The sequence below is a fragment of the Pristis pectinata genome, chromosome 10, assembly GCF_009764475.1.
Source record: "Pristis pectinata isolate sPriPec2 chromosome 10, sPriPec2.1.pri, whole genome shotgun sequence".
Classification (NCBI taxonomy): Eukaryota; Metazoa; Chordata; class Chondrichthyes; order Rhinopristiformes; family Pristidae; genus Pristis; species Pristis pectinata.
This window is the reverse complement of record NC_067414.1, coordinates 25,971,063-25,990,040: the sequence shown is the minus strand read 5'-3', so window position 1 is coordinate 25,990,040 and position 18,978 is coordinate 25,971,063. Positions and strand designations below refer to the sequence as shown.

Here is an 18,978-nt window from a genome sequence, read left to right as displayed (position 1 = left end):
AGAAGCAGCATTCTAAAGAGAGGATGAGGCAACTGTGGCTGACAAGGGAAGTCAAAGACAGCATACAAGCAAAAGAGAGGGCATACAATATTGCAAAAATTAGTGGGAAACTAAAGGATTAGGAAGCTTTAAAAACCAACAGAAGACAGAGTGGGAATAAAAGGGGCTTTTTCTGGTTGGCTGCCGGTGACTAATGGTGTTCCCCAGGGGTCAGCGTTAAGTCCGCTACTTTTCACGTTATATGTTAATGATCTGGATGACGGAATTGAGGACTTTGTGGCCAGGTTTGCGGATGATACAAAGATAGGTGGATTGGCAGAAAGTGTCGAGGAAGCAGGGAGTCTGCAGAAGGACTTGGACAGGTTGGGAGAATGGGCAAAGAAGCGGCAGATGGAATACAGCATAGGGAAATGTACGGTCATGCACTTTGGTAGAAGGAATAAAGCCATAGACTGTTTTCTAAATGGGGAGCGGATTCAGAAATCAGAGGTGCAAAGGGACTTGGGAGTCCTACTGCAGGATTCCCTAAAAGTTAATTTGCAGGTTGAGTCAGTAGTAAGGAAGGCAAATGCAATGTTAGCATTCATTTCAAGAGGACTAGAATATAAAAGCAAGGATTGCTGAGGCATTATAAAGCATTGGTCTGACCACATTTGGAGTATTGTGAGTAGTTTTGGACCCCATATCTAATGAAGGATGTGCTGGCATTGGAGACGGTCTAGAGGAGGTTAACAAGAATAATTCCAGGAATGAAAGGGTTTATGCACAAGGAGCATTTGATGGTTCTGGGCCTGTACTTGCTGAAGTTTAGAAAGATGAGGGGGATCTCGTTGAAACCTACCAAATATTGAAAGGCCTGGATAGAGTGGATGTGAGAGAATGTTTCCAGTAGTGGGAGAGTCTAGAACCAGAGGGCACAGCCTCAGAATAGAAGGACATTCCTTTAGAACAGAGATGAGGAGTTTCTTTTGCCAGGGGATGGTGAATCTGTGGAATTCATTGCCACAGACGGCTGTGGAGGCCAAGTTATTGGGTATATTTAAAGCGGAGGTTGATAGGTTCTTGATTAGTAAGGGCGTCAAAGGTTACGGGGAAAATGAAGGAGAACGGGTTTGACAGGGAAAAATAAGTCAGCGATGATCTTCTGCTCCTATGTCTTATGGTCTTAAATCATAATTGTGGGGCTGACTATCAACTCTGCATTGCAGACTGCAGGGACTATGACAGTACTACAGATAGTAGAGGGGAGATGTGCAGGAATTTGGAATAATAGCTAGAAAGTGGAATTAACTCAACTTCTGTTAATTTTTGTCCAGCATCGACATAATGGCCTCCTTTCAGTGGTCAATGGATAGGACCCAATTCCCTGAGGAGAGAGTGGGTAACTATAGCAAGTACAAAATTAAGGTAATTGGTGGGAGTATTAGCAGGACTTGAGGGTGAAGATCAGATGCAGAATACCTCAGTAAATTTAAAAAGAACAATGGGAGCATAGATGTGCCATAACCTCCAATGGGATTCTGCATGGACATAATGGGTTCAATGGCCTACTTTGTTCCTATAAAGTATTTATAATACCAAGTTCCTTTTAATATTTATTGTTTCAAATCCATTTCCTGTGTGGTCAAAAACCAGTTGCTGACATAAATACCAAAATGTGGGAGGGGAGTAGTCAGCAGGGGCACAGACTAATTTTAATTAAGTACATTAAAGATGTGCAGGAATGCACATAGTGTATAACTTATGTAGCCTTGATATACCCCTCCAAAAGTGTTCAAATTCAACTTCTTTTGAAGGCCCTGTACAAAAATGTAGTAGTTAAAAGGAATTATGAAGCAGAGTGATAACACTTGCAAAATATTTCAGAATTTACCTCCAAAATGCATTATTTCCTCAATATACACAGAAAGCTAAAGGACTTTACAGATCACCAAATAGAACTTAACCTATATGACTAGTGACTGCAATTTTCTTACCAATTCAGAATGTTTTCAATATGACAGGAGTTCTGCCAAGGTTATTTGAAGAATGTATATAGTTAATGTTTTATAAATTTTAACTATTCTAGTATTAAGATTTAAAAAGAGAACATTATTCTCACAAATCTTATGTGCACCATGCAAACAAAATAACACTTCAATTAAAAATAATTAACCAGAAGAGTCATTTGCCACATGTTAATAAAATGAAATACTGCAATAAAATCAACACATAATTATGGAAATATATATTGAACAATTCATCCCGTATGATAAGACTCGAGTCCTTCATCTTGATTCACTGTAATAAAATTAAGTTTATTTCCAATGAGTTAGTAACAATATGCACTGGAGTACACCATTGGTAGGGGTGGGGCTCAATCCTCAGTTTTACTGGAGGGTACAACAGAGCACGTCCCTCCTTTAAAAAAATAAATAAATACATTAATTTCAATAGACGGGACGAATTTCTCCAGAACAAATGAGATGGGTTTGTTAGTTGAAAGTGCTCTTTGTATGACAGAAAAAAAATCTTTCTGTACAGTTCACGCATTGCGTGCTTCCTTGCGGGATGTTGTTTACACAAGGAAAACAAACAGGTCCACCTTCCTTCGCTTCTTTCAGGGATACTGTTAAACTCGGGGAGCGGAGGCAACGTGGAGGGGATGAGCGGGCGGGAGTACGTACACTTTGAAAAAACATCACCAATAACTCGTTTCAGTGGAAACCTTAAAATCTAGTCCGGACAAATCTATTAGACGATCAGAGTCAACGCAATTTAGATTATACCAACGGCAACATCTTTCCAAAGTTTTGTCACGTATGAATGAAAACGCAATTCCCTTGCACCTGTAACATACAACAGCAAAGATAAAGGTTGCAAACTCGCAAAACGGGATACCATTTATTGGAAATAGGTCAAATTATGATACACCACTGACAGTGGAACACAAGGAAATAAGTGTTATTTTGTTTCAAGTTTGAGTGCCAATTCCACTATTTTAAACAGATATCCGAACCCCAGTTGTTTACTCTGGTTGCTGAAGGGACACAGAGCTGCAGTATAAACACGATGGTAACCTTCCACAGCATAAACCAGCCGATACCGCTGCTGGTTTTCTACTCACCGCAATAGAGGCAGAGGAGGAGGCGATGAACACACGAATAACCATCTTCTCAAATCCAAAAAGAAAATCCGCCGATTAAGAAAATAAATAAATCCGTCCCTAAAATTGGTTTAATATCTAAAATCTAATCGCCGGACTAAACTATGCAGCTGTCGCCTACGAATCCATGACACGGAGTGGGAAGCCAGTAAATAGATAAATGCACTTTTCCAATCTCATTACAGCTCGCACCTCCGCCACCCTCCAAGGGATTGCAGCGCTTTGCCCATTTCACTGCTATTCCTAGTCCAAAGCATCTCGGCCGCGCGGTAGATGCTGGGTAATGAAGTCTTTGTTCACCTCTTTTCGAAGAGGATGTTGATTATTGGACTACATTTCCCAGCGTGCAGCTCACCGCGCACAGCTCACTTCTGCAGCAGCGACAGTCACCAAGAGGGTTTACTGCGCCTATAAAAACAAACAGGAAATGCTCGGAGGGTCAGGCAGCATTTGTGGAGAGACGAACTAGACTTAACGTTTCAGCTGAACGACCTATCACGAGGTCGGATACCGCATTAATAGATTAAGCGTCCCTAAGGGGATGGCCCCATTCAGCATTCATTCTGAGATAGTGAGCAGGAGCCACCTGTTGTCAAGAACATTGCATGTCATCACGGAAAGTCCGAGTTCCGAATTGAACATTTAATGTGAACCGTTCATAAAGCCATTGTGAACATATAAATGGAAAGTAAATAGCGAAGGCAGTTCAGAGTTAGAATTACTATACTATAGGGTTATTCACCTGTACCACAGGCAATGGATTTCATAGCTCAACCTGACGGATCGGCTTTAGGAACTGGACTAGGTTAATCAATCCTTCAAACGTTTTCTACTGTCAAGTCGGTGATTAGTATCTCAACTTCTTTTACCTGCTTTGGTCCATTTTACCGACTTTGGTCCATTATCCTGACAGAAACCTACACATCCAAAATTTGAGATGCTTTGTTCAAAGTTTCAACAGATCTGTGGAGAATGAGATCTACTATAGTGGAGACACAAGAGAGCGCACATGTTGTAATCCGGAGCAAAAATAAAACCTGCTGGCATGGGGAACCTCAGCAGGTCAGACTGAATCTATGAAGGCAAAGCAATGGTTAACGTTATAGTATAAGACCTTGCACCAAATGTAAGAGGACTTTATAGCAACACAGAAAGTGTTGGAGGAACCCAGCCGGTCAGGTAATATCTATGGAGGGAAATGAACAGTCAACATTTTGAGTCCAGACATCTGCAGTCTCTTATGACTCCAGTAGGAGACATAGAAGTAGGAGGGCAGGGTGGGACAGAGGCTGGTAGGTGATAGGTAGAACTGGATGATGGGCAGATGGAACAAGACAGGAGAGAGGAAGAGCATGGGAAAGGTGATCAAAGGAAGATAAAAACTGGATGGACATATGAGTGTGTGTGGGAGAAGAACACTGGGGCATGGGTTACCTGTAATTGGAAAATTCAATGTTCATACCATTGATTTTAAGCCACCCAAGTGGAACATGAGATGTTTTTCTTCCATTTCATGTTGGCCTCTCCATAGCAATGGAGAAGGCTGAGGACAGACATCAGTGGAAAGGGGAGTTAAAATGACATACAACTGGAAGCTTGAGATGACCATTGCAGACAGAGTGCAGGATCTCCAGAAAATGGTCACCTAGTCTACACTTGGTTTCTCCAATGTGGGAGGAGGCCACATTGTGAGCACTGAATGGAGTAGACCAGGGAGGAAGAGGAGCAGGTGAACATCTGCCTCACTTGAAAGGATGGTTTAGGTCCCCAGATGGTGGTGAGATAGGAGGTGAAGAAATGGGTGTTACACCTCCAAGGATGGCAGGGCAAAATGCCAGAAGACAGGAAAGGGTGCTGTAGTAATGTTAATTGAACTAATTAAATTAATTAATATGTTGATATTAATGTGTGTTGATGTGCATTTAATTGATGTTAAATATTGATATTAAACATTAAAAGAATTAATATGCATTTAATTGATGCTTATTAAATACTTATTAACACACCTTGTTTTTCTCCATGTGATCTTATGCACCACTCAGTTTGTACTTCTTTTGATTCTTCCAGCCAAAATATATCCTTTACAAATCTGTTCCAACACCAAAGTCATAATAATATCTATGTTATAGTATCATGTTGTGTGGGCTTTAACATTTTGTTCCAAAATCCAGTGAAAACTCCTACATCGAGTTCCATCTGCACCAAAACTATTAAAGTGTTAACCTTAATGTGCCCGTAGGTGGTGCTGTGATAGCCACCTTTATGGCAATTGATAGATTGAAAAGCAAGAGCTTGCACTTCTTAAGAGACAAATCCAATGGTAGTAATTACTATGAGGATGTTACATGCTTTCAAGAAAAAACTGAGAACATCCTTGAAGCCTTTTCTCTGCCTTGCTACATTTTACTTTCCTTTATGACAATAGGCCATTCAGCCCACTGAATCTATGCCAGCTCTCAGAGCAATTCCATTTCCCCCCACTAACTTTTCCTGTTACCTATTCTCCCCACAATCCCAGCAGTTCCCCAGATTCTACCACCCACCTCAATGGTGTAATTTACAGTGGCCAATTAATCTACCCACCTACATGTCTTTGGGATGTGAAAGGAAACTGGAGCATCTGGAGAAAACTCAGACAGTCACAGGGAATATCTGCAGATTCCACATAGATAGCAATGGCAGCCATAATTGAACCCAGGCTAATGGACCTGTGAGGCAGCAGCTCTGCTGGCTGCACCACTATGCTATTCATTCCTGCAAATCTCTTGCAAGGATGGAGTTCAGAGTCGAGTGCCTGCTTCTGGACTCTGGTGCTAGGCATGCATGCTCTGACATGCCCATTGCAGCTAGTTGGGAAAAATTAGAGCCTCAATACTGAGGATGTTGGCCTGGAAAAAGAGACATTGGCTTGCTTATCCTGTCAATGGATTTGGAGGATTTTGTGGAGACAGCATGGGCAGCTTTGAAAGTGCCAGCTACATTGTAATCCATTTCTACAAAGGATAAAGAAAGTTGGGACAGGGATCATTGCTGGCCAGTACTCTATGAAATTAGTGTCAAGTTTGAACTTTTGATCTTTGAACAGTCTTTTTCTCAGATGGCTAAAGACGCTGACACACTGGAGATGATGATGAATTTTATAATTTGTGTCTGTCTTCTGGCTCCTGAGTTATGGAAAGGGATGTGTACTTCCAAGGATTTGTTGTGATCTTTCTGTTAAATCAGGGGTGATGTTGTGCAGTGGGAGCAGGTTGATAGATGATGTTTTTCTTACTCATTGAAACAGACTAAATTCTTAAGAGGCTTTACAGAGTAGATATGGAGTTGATGTTTCCCTTGGCTGGGGTGTATAGAACCAGGAGTCAAAGACTCAGAATAAGGGGTTGGCCATTCAGGACTGAAAATGAAAAGAAACTTCTTCAATCCAGAGGGTGCTGAATGTTTGGAATTCACATTCTTCTATTTAAGTGGTAGGATAAGCAAGATAATATCAGTGTTCTTTCCCAAGCAATAACTCCAACATCAAGACTCAAATTAAGCTCACACAGTGAGCATGTCACATCATTCCCATTGGCTGACACAAGACTCCTGAAATAGGTTCTTTATCCCAAGCTCCATCATGGTATGAGATTTCCAGAAGTACAGAGAAAACACTTCAAGGATGTTCTTAAAGCTTCCTTGAAGAAATGTAATTGACTCATGGGAATCCATGGTACATTACCTCCCAAAATGGAAGAATAAGCAGGATGAGACTGAGTACAGAATCCCTATGACTGAGCAAGCAGAATGCAAGTGAAAATGGCAACAGGAGTGCAGAACACAAAGTTCATTGGGAACTATAATATGAACAAGCCCTTCAGCCCATTGAGTTTGTGTCAACCATCAGCCGTCCATTTACACTAATCTTACTGTCACGAACCAGCAACAAAAGAAACACACTGAGCATAATTTAGTGTTAAAAACTATTTTATTAATCACTACTTATGATAATACGTAAAATAAAAGTAAAAAATGTTAGTATGTTAGAATTCAAGAATGTTAAACCTCGAACGTTAACCCCAAAACTAAACTCTTCGTGTGTGTGTGTGACAAAGTCCAAAACTCCCAGTTCCTGAATGGTTCTTAAAGTTCAGTTCCGCAAGCCATAAGGTGAAACATGAGCAAGGGCTTCTTCAACAACCACCGTTGTCTGAAGATAAGATGTAGATGTAGAAAAACATAGAGAGAGTACATACGAAATCCAAATGTTCCATGATGGAACCCAAACGACACTTCAGTGTTTACTCGGTAGTGACTTCCTCACCCCGAAAAGCATCCGAACCGTGGTCGTCCACACACAAATACCTGTTTCCTTCTACAGGTCAGCAACAAAGTGAACTCCACCGGATTACTTCCAACTTCCATACATGGATTTCAGTGGCAAACACAGTTATTGTTTCTCATCCATCGATAGAGAAAACAAGCAGGCTGGTGTCTCTCTCCCTTCTCTCTCTCTCCTTCTTCTTCTTCTTCTTCTTCAACAACGTCATTACGTCCTTTATCTTCTATTGACGTAAGCACGCCCCACACACACATACACACACACTCTCTATCTTAAAGGGACTTTCACTGAGTCCATAACATTACATTAATCCCATTTTCTATTCTCCCATTCTCCTCAACTCCCCTATGCTGCACACTGTCAATTAAGCCACCATGTCTTATGTCTTTGGGATGTGGGAGGAAACTAGAGCATCTGGAAAAAACCCACATGGACTAAATGCAAGCTCCACACAGACAGCACCCAAGGCCAGGACTGAACGCTGCTCTACAAGCTGCACCAATGTGTTGCTTGCAAACAAAATGCAAACAAGCTCTTCTTGCCCCAGCCATCAAGATCAGCATTAAAATTCCAATTGTAAATCTCACAAACTTTACCACCAATTTAAATATTGATAATAGGTTCAAATTAAGATGACTAAAAATATCACTGGCCTGTTTACTTCCTTACTAGATGTCCTTTGACACTTTCCTGTCCAACACTGCCAATTAATTACAAATGTTTACCATCCCAGCAGTTGAGTGTATGAATGAGATTCTTTGGAATTTTAAGATCCAATTAACCTACACATCAACTAAGTTCAGAACTATAAAATGTTTTGGATTCTTTGGAATGACTTGATTGTTTTTGGGATCTATGACGCTCTAAGTACATGTTTAGTTACAGCTCATAATTATTTTTGTTTGCCTAATAATAATAATAAAATACATTAACTTGTACAGGAACGTCTATCCTAACAGAAGATCCCAAGGCACTTCTACAGAAAGATATCAACAATATTTGACATCAAGCCACATAAGGAGGTCAGATGACCAAAAACTTGATCAAAGAAATAAATTTTAAGGAATTTTAAGAAAACGTAGAACATAACAGCACAGTACAGGCCCTTCAGCCCATGATGATGTGCCATCATTTTATCCTGCTCTAAGATCTATCTAACCCTTCCCTCCCACATAGGAGCTTGAGAGCTAAAGGCAAAGCCACGAGTTGGAAAGCCATTTTATTCAGGGTCGATCAAGAGACAGGACTTGAAGGAGCACTACTATTGTGGTGCATTATGGGGCTTGAGGAGATGCAGAGACAGAGAGGAGCAAGGTCATGGAGGAATTTCCTTAATAAATCTGTAAACACGTAACAGCCAAAGATGTGGCTTATTGTTCTGTGGAGTAAATGGTATTCCCTATTTTCAGCTTTTATGAAATTTCATTTACAAATTGTCAATTTTTTTAATGTCATAGCTTTTTCATGGTGTATGTTCAATTTTTCATTTTTTTAGCAACTAAGAGAAGAAGCTTTCTGATTTATCAGTGAAATTTGATTGACAGAAGTGGCACTGAACAAAGTCCTAGCTTGGAAGAATAGAAGACAGAGTATAGCCAGCTCAGAACATGAAGAGGTCTGGGAAGCAAAACTACCTGACAGCGTGGAGTGGAAGCAAAGAGAGAGAGAGAGAAGATTTTGCATTTGACCCCATCATTTTTACCTATGCGAATGAGTGGGGGAGGGTAGCAGGATCCTCAATTTGGCTGGAAGGTCATTCAACTACAGCAGATGAGATCTTGCATTCAGTTAATTAAAAAAACCTGGAATAAAAAGTTATTATCTGTAATAGTGACTGTGAAATTGCTGGATTTTTGTGAAAAATAATCTGGTCCACTAACGTCTTTTATGGAAGGGAATCTGCCATTCCCTGCTTAATTCAATCTATGTGCTAAAATGTCACTGAACTGGCCTCCGAAATGACAAAATGAAGGAAGAGCAATAAATGTTGACCTTGTCAGTGATATTCACATCCTGCGAATGAATTTTTAAAAATCTTGCAAGGAGTAATACCCAGAATAAGCAGAGGCTGAGAAACAGGTGGACCCAAGTGTACATAGTGTCTGCAGTAAATGTTGAGGAAAGCATTTTTACTGAAGAGATTTGGTACAGTCTGTAATAAACATAAAGAAGGGTTTCTATGTAACATACAATGAAACAGTTTATTGCTAAATGAAATCTACCTCAGCCTTTCTTTTTGTTTCCCCCTTTTAATCCAAAATCAACCCTTTGCTCCCAACTATTCATGAACAATAACAGAGATTTAGCTTTGGGTACCAAATACCATATTTCCATGTCTTCTGCTGATATATGACTAGGTGGGATTGTGAAAAGGATGTAAAGAAGCTTCAAGTGGATATAGAGAAGCTGAGTAAATGAGCAGGAATATGGCAAATGCAATATAATGTAGAAAAATGTGAAGTCACCCACTTCGGTACACAGAACAGAAAAATGGTATTTTTTTTATGGACATGAATACATGGGAGGAAAGGAATTGTCGACGTTTCGGGTCGAAGCCCTGCATCGAGTCCACTCACCTTAGAATTTTGGATTCAAAATTGGCTTGGTCATAGAAAGCAGAGATTAATGCTGGAGGGATGTTATTCTGACTGGAGGTCTGTGACCAGTGGTGTTCTGCAGGGATCAGTGCTGGGACCTCTGTTGTTTCTGATGGTTTGGACTAAAATGTAGCTGGGCTGATTAGTAAATTTGCAGACAACACAATTGTGGATAGTGTGGAAGTTTGCCAAAGGATACAGCAGGATATAGATCAGTTGGAAATGTGGGTGGAAGAAATGGCAGATGGTGTTTAATCAGAATGAGTCTGACGTGTTGCACGTTGGAAGGTCAAATGTAAAAGGAAAGTATACAGTAAATGGCAAGACCTTTTCCAGCATTGGTGTACAGAGGGATCCTGGGGTGCAAGTCCATAGCTCCCTGAAAGTGGCAGCACAAGTAGATAGGGCGGTAAAGAAGACTATGACTTGCCTTTATTGGTCAGCATTAAAGTTGGGAAGTCATGTTGCAACAATATAGAACTTTGGTTAGGCCACATTTGGAATATCCTTGTTGCCACATTACAGGAAGGATGTGGAGGATTTGGAAAGGGTGCAAAAGAGGTTCACCAGGATGTGGCCTGGCTTAGAGGGTATGGGCTATAAGGAGAGGTTGTACAAACTTCTGGAGCGCCAGAGGCTGAGGGGCAACCTGATAGAAGTATGTAAAATTATGAGAGGAATAGATAGCGTTAGGGATAGATAGTCAGATTTTCTCCAAGGGCAGAAATATCAAATGCTAGGCAGAGATTTAAGGTGAGATGGGGAAAGTTTAAGGGAGATTTGCGAGGCAAGTTTTTTTTTTACACAGAGAATGGAACGTGCTACCAGTGGAGGTAGTGGAAGCAGAAACAACAGCAATATTTAAGAGGCATTTAGACAGGCACATGAACAGGCAGGGGATAGAGGGATATAGAACATGTGTAGGCAGATGGAATCAGTTTAAATTTGCATCATGGTCGGCACAAGCATTGTGGGCCAAAGGGCCTGTTCCTGCGCTGTACTGTTCTATGTTCTCGAATGACAAACCCAAAGATGAAGCACATCCACAGTCCCAAGAGGTTGATTAAGAAGAAGGCTCTGCTCATGCATTCTAGAACCCAGGGGACCATTACATACGTCTTACAGCTCACAGACCTGACTCATTTCATTGAACATTGTTCTTTTATGTTTCAGTCAGTCTCCATTAAAGCAGTGGAGTCTTTGATAGAACAGTACAGCACAGGAACAGGCCCTTTGGCCCACAATGTCTGTGCCACCATGATACAACTTTCCCTGCACATCTCCTTTAAACTTCCCCCTCACTTTAAATGCATGCCCTCTGGTATTAGACATCTCAATCCTGGGAAAAAGATACTGGCTGTCTACTTTATCTATGCCCACATAATCTTATAAACCTCTACCAGAGCATTGGGCGGCACGGTAGCATAGCATTATTACAGCGCCGGCGATGTCCGTTGCTGTTTGTAAGGAGTTTGTACATTCTCCCTGTGTCTGCATGGATTTCCTCTGGGTGCTCTGGTTTCCTCCCACATTCCAAAGACGTACAGGTAGGTTAACATGGGTTTAAATGGGCAGCACGGACTCATTGGGCTGGAAGGGCCTGTTACCGTGCTGTAAATAAAGGTTTAAAAAAGTTTTAGATCTCTCCTCAGCCTCCGCTGCTCCAAAGAAAACAACTCAAGTTTGCCAACCTCTCCTTATAGCACATGCCCTCTAATCTAGGCAGCATCCTGATAAACCTCTTAATTCTAATTCAACCAACAGCTCTGTAAGCAGTCATGTTTAATTTATATGCTTTAAAGTTAATGCTAACATTTAACACCACCCATCATGGTGGTCAGGCAGGATTCAAAAGTATTTCTTCTCACATCTCTGCTGCCAATACTAGCTTTTGAAGTTGTGCCAAGCCTTTTGAACCTACTTTGTCATCAAATAACAAATGGGGTTATAGTATAAACCTTGAGTAATAAAGATTATTTGTAATTTGGAAAAGTCAGACGTTATAAAATTGTAAATTCCTTCCAACATATGAGAACTCTATCAACCTTAAGTTGGTAGTTTTTAACCTTTTGCTGCACTTTTGAAACAAAAATTTAGTCTTTCATGCCACACCCTTTGATTGAGAGTAGATAGGGTGCCTTTGCTCCCGGGTCTAACTAGTGCTCTCATACAAGCGACCACTGCCAGTTGCACCAGAGTGGACTTTTCAAAAATGCTCTTCGATGTCTGATTAAAAGCTATCTGAAAAAGTTGATGCAATGATGATCATTTTTTTTCCCTGTCAAAATATTCAGGTTGGGGAACATTTCTATGGACACTCTAATGAGATCACGTGATTCATAAGTCCATTGTTCACATATGCTTAGAATGTTTTGCCAGATTATTTGACTGACTCACCTTAGATAAAGTTTTGCACACACAGTCGTTACCAACTGTCAAAATATTTCTTTAAAACTTTGCCGACAAATGGATGCTCTTTTTCTGATCAAAGAGAAATTAGTCACTGAATTAATTAGTACTGTACATTTTAGAAATTGGTTTATGTGGCTTTCTGTAGGAAGTTCCAGAAATGGATGATAGCCCTGGTTTATTGACAAATCTTATTACACAAACTGGTCAACAAAATCAAAAAATGCTGGAAACATTCAGGAAGTCAGGCAGCATCTGTGGAAAGAGGAGCAGTTAATGTTCCAGGTCTAGGATCCTTCATTAGTTCTGAGAACTTGGTTCTTGTCTTTCCCCTCTCACTTATATATTTTTAATTAAAATGGAGACAAAAGGCAAACCTAGTGGTCATCAAACTTAGTAACAACAAACCTTATACAGTGAAACACCTGGTTGTCCACGGGGGCTTTTCATATGTAGGAAGGGTAAGCACTTGATGTAACGCTGTTAGAGGAAAAGCCGTGGCCGGCTTTGGTTCCTAGAGCACCAGTGAATTTCATAAATTCTGAATAAGTTCTAATGAAGATCCTTCGACCTGAAATGTTAACTGTGTTTTCTCTCTCCACCGATGTTGCCCAACCTGCTAAGCACTTCCAACATTTTGTTTTTATTTCAGATTTTCAGCTTCTTTCATCTTCAATTTTAAATGTCACAAATTACTCTTGAATTCGAGTAAAATCCAAGAGTTCACATAAAAGAAAGCAAATTACACGTAATTTGATTTGTTGCGTGGGCAGGAAATCTCACAACATGTAAGCATTTAGTTGAACACCTGGAGGCCTATGGCAATAGAAGGCTATGGGCAGATTGGATCAACTGGGTGTTGGATTAGCAGGGATGGGTATTTGGTGACCAGCATGGTCACGATGGACCAAAGGGCCTGTTTCCGCACTGTATAATTCAACACAAGACGCTGGTTAGCCTGAAGCGCAGCATTCCAGCACTTTCTGCGCTGATTTTTAAGGCCGCAAGTGCGCATGATCGACGGCGGCAGCACGCTGGGGGTCGCCGCTGTAAATATTACCGGAGAGGCGTGCGCGTCACCAATGGCAACAGCAAATAGGCGGAACGAGCAAGCTGCATGTGGTTCCATCGCACCAACGGGCGGCGAGCGCGAGGATTAGCGGTAGCAACAGCCCGGGGGGGTGAGAGAATTGCGGGTCGCCAATAGCAACAGCGGAGCGCGTGGGTCAGCGGCGGCAGCAACAACCAGGAGCAACGGGGCGGGTGGGGGGTTGGTTACCGGGAACGACGGCCGGGAGGGAGTCCCGAGGAGGGCAGCAAGGACGCGACAAGTGGATGGTTCCCGCCAGCTCGGCCGGACGTTGCCTTTCTGCCCCGGCCCCTCTTGGGGGGTTGGCGGCCGGGGTCGGAGGTGAGTCGGGTGGATTACAGAGCGGGTGGGTGGACGCCAGGCCAGCTGGGCCTTGGCCGAACTCGGCTTGCGGTTGTTGAACTGGGCCAACCAGCCCCTTTCCTCAAGAGCCTCTCCTCTGCTGAAAAGGAACCGGCCAACTTGTGGCTGAGATTGTCCGGGCGGCTGGGGGTACAGTTTACTGATGATTCTGTGCGGCCGCGACAGCCCCATTACTTTTGGTGGCAAGACTTAGTTTCTTGCCAACTGCCCGAGCAAATCTCGGAACAAGTACTTCGACGTGTTCTTTTCATTGCAAGGATAGAAGTGCACACAAATCTGCAGCTGATCAACTCGCCTGCGAGTTTGGATTTGTCGCGCAGGCGATGTTATCGATGGGCCCACCGTGTTGCCTGAACTCAAATATGAAATTAATGCATTGGAACATTAAAATTATGCGTATTTTTGTTTGAAAACTGTAGAACACGGCACATATTTAAGAATGTCAATTAAAACTTTTTTCTGTGTACGAACTATGACAATAAGTTGACCTTTTTAGTCTATTTCTGAAGTACCGCAGAGAGGCTGATCCCCATTAAAGCATATTCTTGAATGAATTGGTATGTTCATTAGAAGATACTGGAAGAAACTAAATAGAATTTAACTTACTAATATGCTGATATTTAATGACATTTCAAAAACAATTATAAGTGCACCTATGACATTTGAACATGCATAATCTTCAGTGTGGTTTTATTTGGTTTTGTATGAACAATATTGTGTCAGTAATTGTATTTAGTTTGGATAATTAATCTGTTACCTGTCAACAATATATTTCTCCCTGATGCAATAATTAATACACTAGAGACTTTAAAGATATGACTTCTATACAATGTTTTGATTTTCTATTCGATTAAAATCAACAATTTGGGATCAGATCACAAATTACTCAAAATTATTTAACAAAGTATGGGATCCTTTTTGATCAATCATGTCAGTGATAACCCTCTGCAGCCCTTGTGTGTGATCATTAGTGATGACTATTTATTCCTTGCTGACTTTGTTTACATTTATGTTTAGTTTATTAAGGTATGTGACAGCTGAAACAGCTGCTGCTTCTCCTCTGCACACCCCCTACCACTGACAAAATATCCTCAAAGGTATTAATTTTTTGTTAGGTGCTATAAAATGCTATTTCCAAGATCATATGCATATTTAGGGTTGCAGGAGAAATGCAAACTATTTAAACCTAGATATGACTGGCAAATACAGTATTTCAGTATTTAGTCCATTATAACATTAATAATACACAAGTCTACAAACAAAACTACAATCTATCTGACTTTGTCTAACAATTTGTCATACTGCCATGCTGGAAAATCTGCATTTTTCTTTATGCTGATAAAAATTGATGCCTTAAAGGCAAAGATGGAAAGGCAGAAACAAGATGAAAACATTCACTGTCCTGTCATTTGAAGCAGTGTTTTAACTAAAATTGCTGGGTGCTTGACAACAAGAAATAATAAAAAAAATTTAAATGCATAATAAAAAATATTTTTTATGATTCATTGTCTGGACAGCAGTTGGAGTATTGTGTTCAGTTCTGGTCGCTATGCTGTAGGAAGATGAGATTGGGGAGAGAGAGAGAGAGAGAGAGAGAGAGTGCAGAAAAAAAATTCACAAGGATGTTGCCTGGAGTGAGGAGCTTGCATTGTAAAGAGAGATTGGATAGGCTAGGACCATTTGCCCTGGAGCATAGAAGGCTGAGGGTGACCTTGTAGAGGTTTATAAAATCAGAAGGGGCGTAGATAGTCACAGTCTATAGTGTAGCAATTAATGTAACGCTATTACAGCGCCAGCGACCCGGGTTCAATTCCCGCTGCTGTCTGTAAGGAGTTTGTATGTTCTCTCTGTGTCTGCATGGGTTTCCTCCGGGTGCTCCAGTTTCCTCCCACATTCCAAAGATGTACAGGTTAGGAAGCTGTGGACATGCTATGTTGGCGCCGGAAGTGCGGCGACACTTGTGGGCTGCCTCCAGAACACTCTACGCAAAAGATGCATTTTGCTGTGTGTTTTGATGTACATGTGACTAATAAAGAAATCTTATCTTCTTGTTCCCAGGCTAGGGCAGTCTAAAGCTAGAAGGTATAGGTTTAAAGTTAGAGGGGAAAGATTTAAAGGGGACCTGAGTAGCAAGCCTTTCACACAGGGTGGTGGATATATGGAATGAGCTGCCAGAGGAAGTGGTAGAGGTAGGTACAATGACAACATTTAAATGACATTTGGACAGGTTCATGGATAGGAAAAGTTGAGGAATATGGGGCAAATGCAGGCAAAGAGGACTAACTTAGGCACCCTGGTCGGCGTGGACGAGTTGGGCCGAAGAGGTTATTTGTGCTATATGATTCTATGGCTCTACAATGTATAATGTGATTGGTCCTGCAGTGAAGTAGTCATGATGCAGGTTAGTGACATTGCATAGTTTTTGTGCAAGGGCAGCATTGCAACCAGTAGTGTCTTGGCTCTGTTAACACTTGCTGGTTCTCAAACAAAAGAGCTGCTGCAGCCACTTAAGATTTTCTTTATTAGTCACATGTACATCAAAACACACAGTGAAATGCATCTTTTTGTGTAGGGTGTTCTGGGGGCAGCCCGCAAGTGTTGCCACGCTTCTGGCATCAACGTAGCATGCCCACAGCTCCTAACCCGTATGTCTTTGGAATGTGGGAGGAAACAGGAGCACCCGGAGGAAACCCATGCAGACACAGGGAGAACATACAAGCTCCTTATAGACAGCGGCAGAATTGAATCTGAATTGCTGGTGTTGTAATAGCGTTATGCTGACTGCTGCGCTACTGTTCCGCCCCTACGCTACCGTGCCTGTCCACTCTGACTTGCCACTCAATTTTTGGACTTTTGGGCAATTTTCGCCTTTTTATTCTGCTATTTTGTCACCTTGTGTGGTGTTGCTCTATTTCTGGAAACCTCTGGCTGCACATAAACTTTTTAATAAAAAAGTATAATGCTTCCATCTCCTTCCCTATTTTATGTCAATAAATTGCAGAGTCTCGGTGTGTGTGCCAGATGGATGCAAACTCTATTTAATAATTTCACTGAAACACGTACAGCAGCAGATTTGGCCACAATATTTCTTTCTCTCCTGCCCTTCTGCCTTCTGCATCTACATGTCTGGCCCTTGCCTTCACACCTGATTTATTGCTTATGGATGTGATATGGAATGTAAATTGCAACAACACCTAGAGCAATAGTGTCCAGGAGAATTGGTATTTTGTTGAGGCAGTCGTCAATCAAATAATTTGGTGTGCTTGTGTTACACTGGATGTCAAAATTATTGTTCATTTTGCACACAATTTGCATTGTTTGCAGAGGAGTAAATTACACAAATATGATCATTATTGTTCATCTAGCTATGCTGATAAGCAAACTGAGCCTGTAGGTGTTACTTAGAGCAGATTTGTACAGGAGTGCAGTTGGTGCTGTGATTGCAGACTATTGCAAGTGGTAGGATTGCCTTGCAGCAAGTTAGCTGGAACTATCACTGGTTACCAACATGAATTCCCAATTAGCAGAAAAATAATTGTGCCCTTTATTCCCTTTTCCAGTGGTGTTTGCTAATTTCAGGGGTTTTACGGAATTACTCACCGATGTGATAATGCCCTATGGCGTACTGATGCCTTAAATTCTGAACAGGTGTTTTCCAGCTGCTGATGACAGGAGACAGGAATATGCATAAAACCAGCTGGTATTACAATGTTGTGTATTCCTCCTAATAGGATATGTTCGAAAGGACTTTAAAATAGCATAACTATGTTCAGTTCATGGAAAAATAACAATGGCAGTTCTAAATTTCAAAGCAACAGAATGGAACTTTTACTTGGGGAAAATTGTCAGCATTTCATTGGTGTAATTTAACAAAAACATGTTAAACACAGCAATCATAATTTTGTAGGAGTGAACAAAAAGCTTTTATTCATGTAGATGTTGCTACCAACACAAGTTTATTGCCCATCCCTAACTTCACTTTGAAGGCAGTAGTGAGCTTCTTCGTGAATTGCTGCAGTTCTTCTAATGAAGGTATTCCTACAATATTGTTGAATATTGTTTTCCAGGATTTAGACCCATTGAAGATGAATGTTCACCGTTTTAAGTTGGGATTGTGTGTGACTTGAGGAAGATCCAGATAGCTCCAATCCAGGCAACATCCTGGTGAATCTCCTCTGGTCCAGATGAAGGGTCTCAACCAGAAACATTGACTGTCCATTTCCTTCCACAGATGCTGCCCGACCTGCTGACTTCAAATCCTTCTATAGCAGTTGGTGAATTTCAACTTGTTTTGTGCACCAGATTTATTTATTTAGAGTTTTAGTGATTATGGAACTACAGGATTGGTGCAAAACCCTGTAGGTGGAATTCTTTCTTTTGCTAAAGGAAATCTGCCATCCTTGCCTAGTCTGGCTTGTATATGACTCCTGACTCGCATCAATGTGGTGGACTCTTCACTGCCTTCTGAAGTAGCTAAGCAACCTATTCATTAGGGGTAGACAGTAAGTGCCACATCCCTTGAATGAAGTTTTAAATAAAAAATCCTATGTGAACTTTCTTTAAACCACCTGGGTCCTTTCCAGGCAACTGATGGATGAGGCAAGCAAAATCAATTTATGTAATTACTGTGCCAGCATCAGCATAGATGAAAATTAAATCCCATTTACCTTCCTTCGAAGTCTTTGATAGGTATATACCACTTTCCTCTGTCTAATATTTAATTTATTTTATTTTAATACTTCATCCTACTTCTCCCTCATATCCCCAGTGTTGTTCTGGTCACCATACAGAGTAGGATATTAAATTGAAATGAGAGTTCCATTTAACCCACCCTTCACAGATTATTTGTTTTTACCTGATACTGATAACGGGCCAACAAGCTCTTGAGAGAATACAGTAAATTCTTTCTGATTGCCAGTATTGATCCAAAAAACGTTTATCAGACTTCACCATTCAAACTTGGGTGTCTGTCATAACAAGTCCTTATTTGTTGGTCCAGAATTGTGGGTGCCTCATCCTATTACTAATGTTGAACCTGCAATCACTGAGTAAT

At 41.1% G+C, this 18,978-nt stretch overlaps 2 protein-coding genes across 2 annotated transcripts in view; one reads left to right on the top strand and one right to left on the bottom strand.

Annotated features, from left to right (window-relative positions):
* The window catches only part of sh3bgrl2 (SH3 domain binding glutamate-rich protein like 2), a 69,804-nt gene extending 66,462 nt beyond the window's left edge, over positions 1 to 3,342 (bottom strand). Inside the window, exon 1 of the mRNA XM_052025380.1 lies at positions 3,107 to 3,342. Coding sequence (XP_051881340.1) covers positions 3,107 to 3,151 — 45 coding nt within the window. The 5' untranslated portion in view covers positions 3,152 to 3,342. The remainder of the gene's footprint in view (positions 1 to 3,106) is intronic.
* Positions 3,343 to 13,770: 10,428 nt separating this feature from the next.
* The window catches only part of lca5 (lebercilin LCA5), an 82,834-nt gene continuing 77,626 nt past the window's right edge, over positions 13,771 to 18,978 (top strand). The window contains exon 1 of the mRNA XM_052024450.1: positions 13,771 to 13,883. Within this exon, the coding sequence (XP_051880410.1) occupies positions 13,808 to 13,883 (76 nt within the window). The 5' untranslated portion in view covers positions 13,771 to 13,807. The remainder of the gene's footprint in view (positions 13,884 to 18,978) is intronic.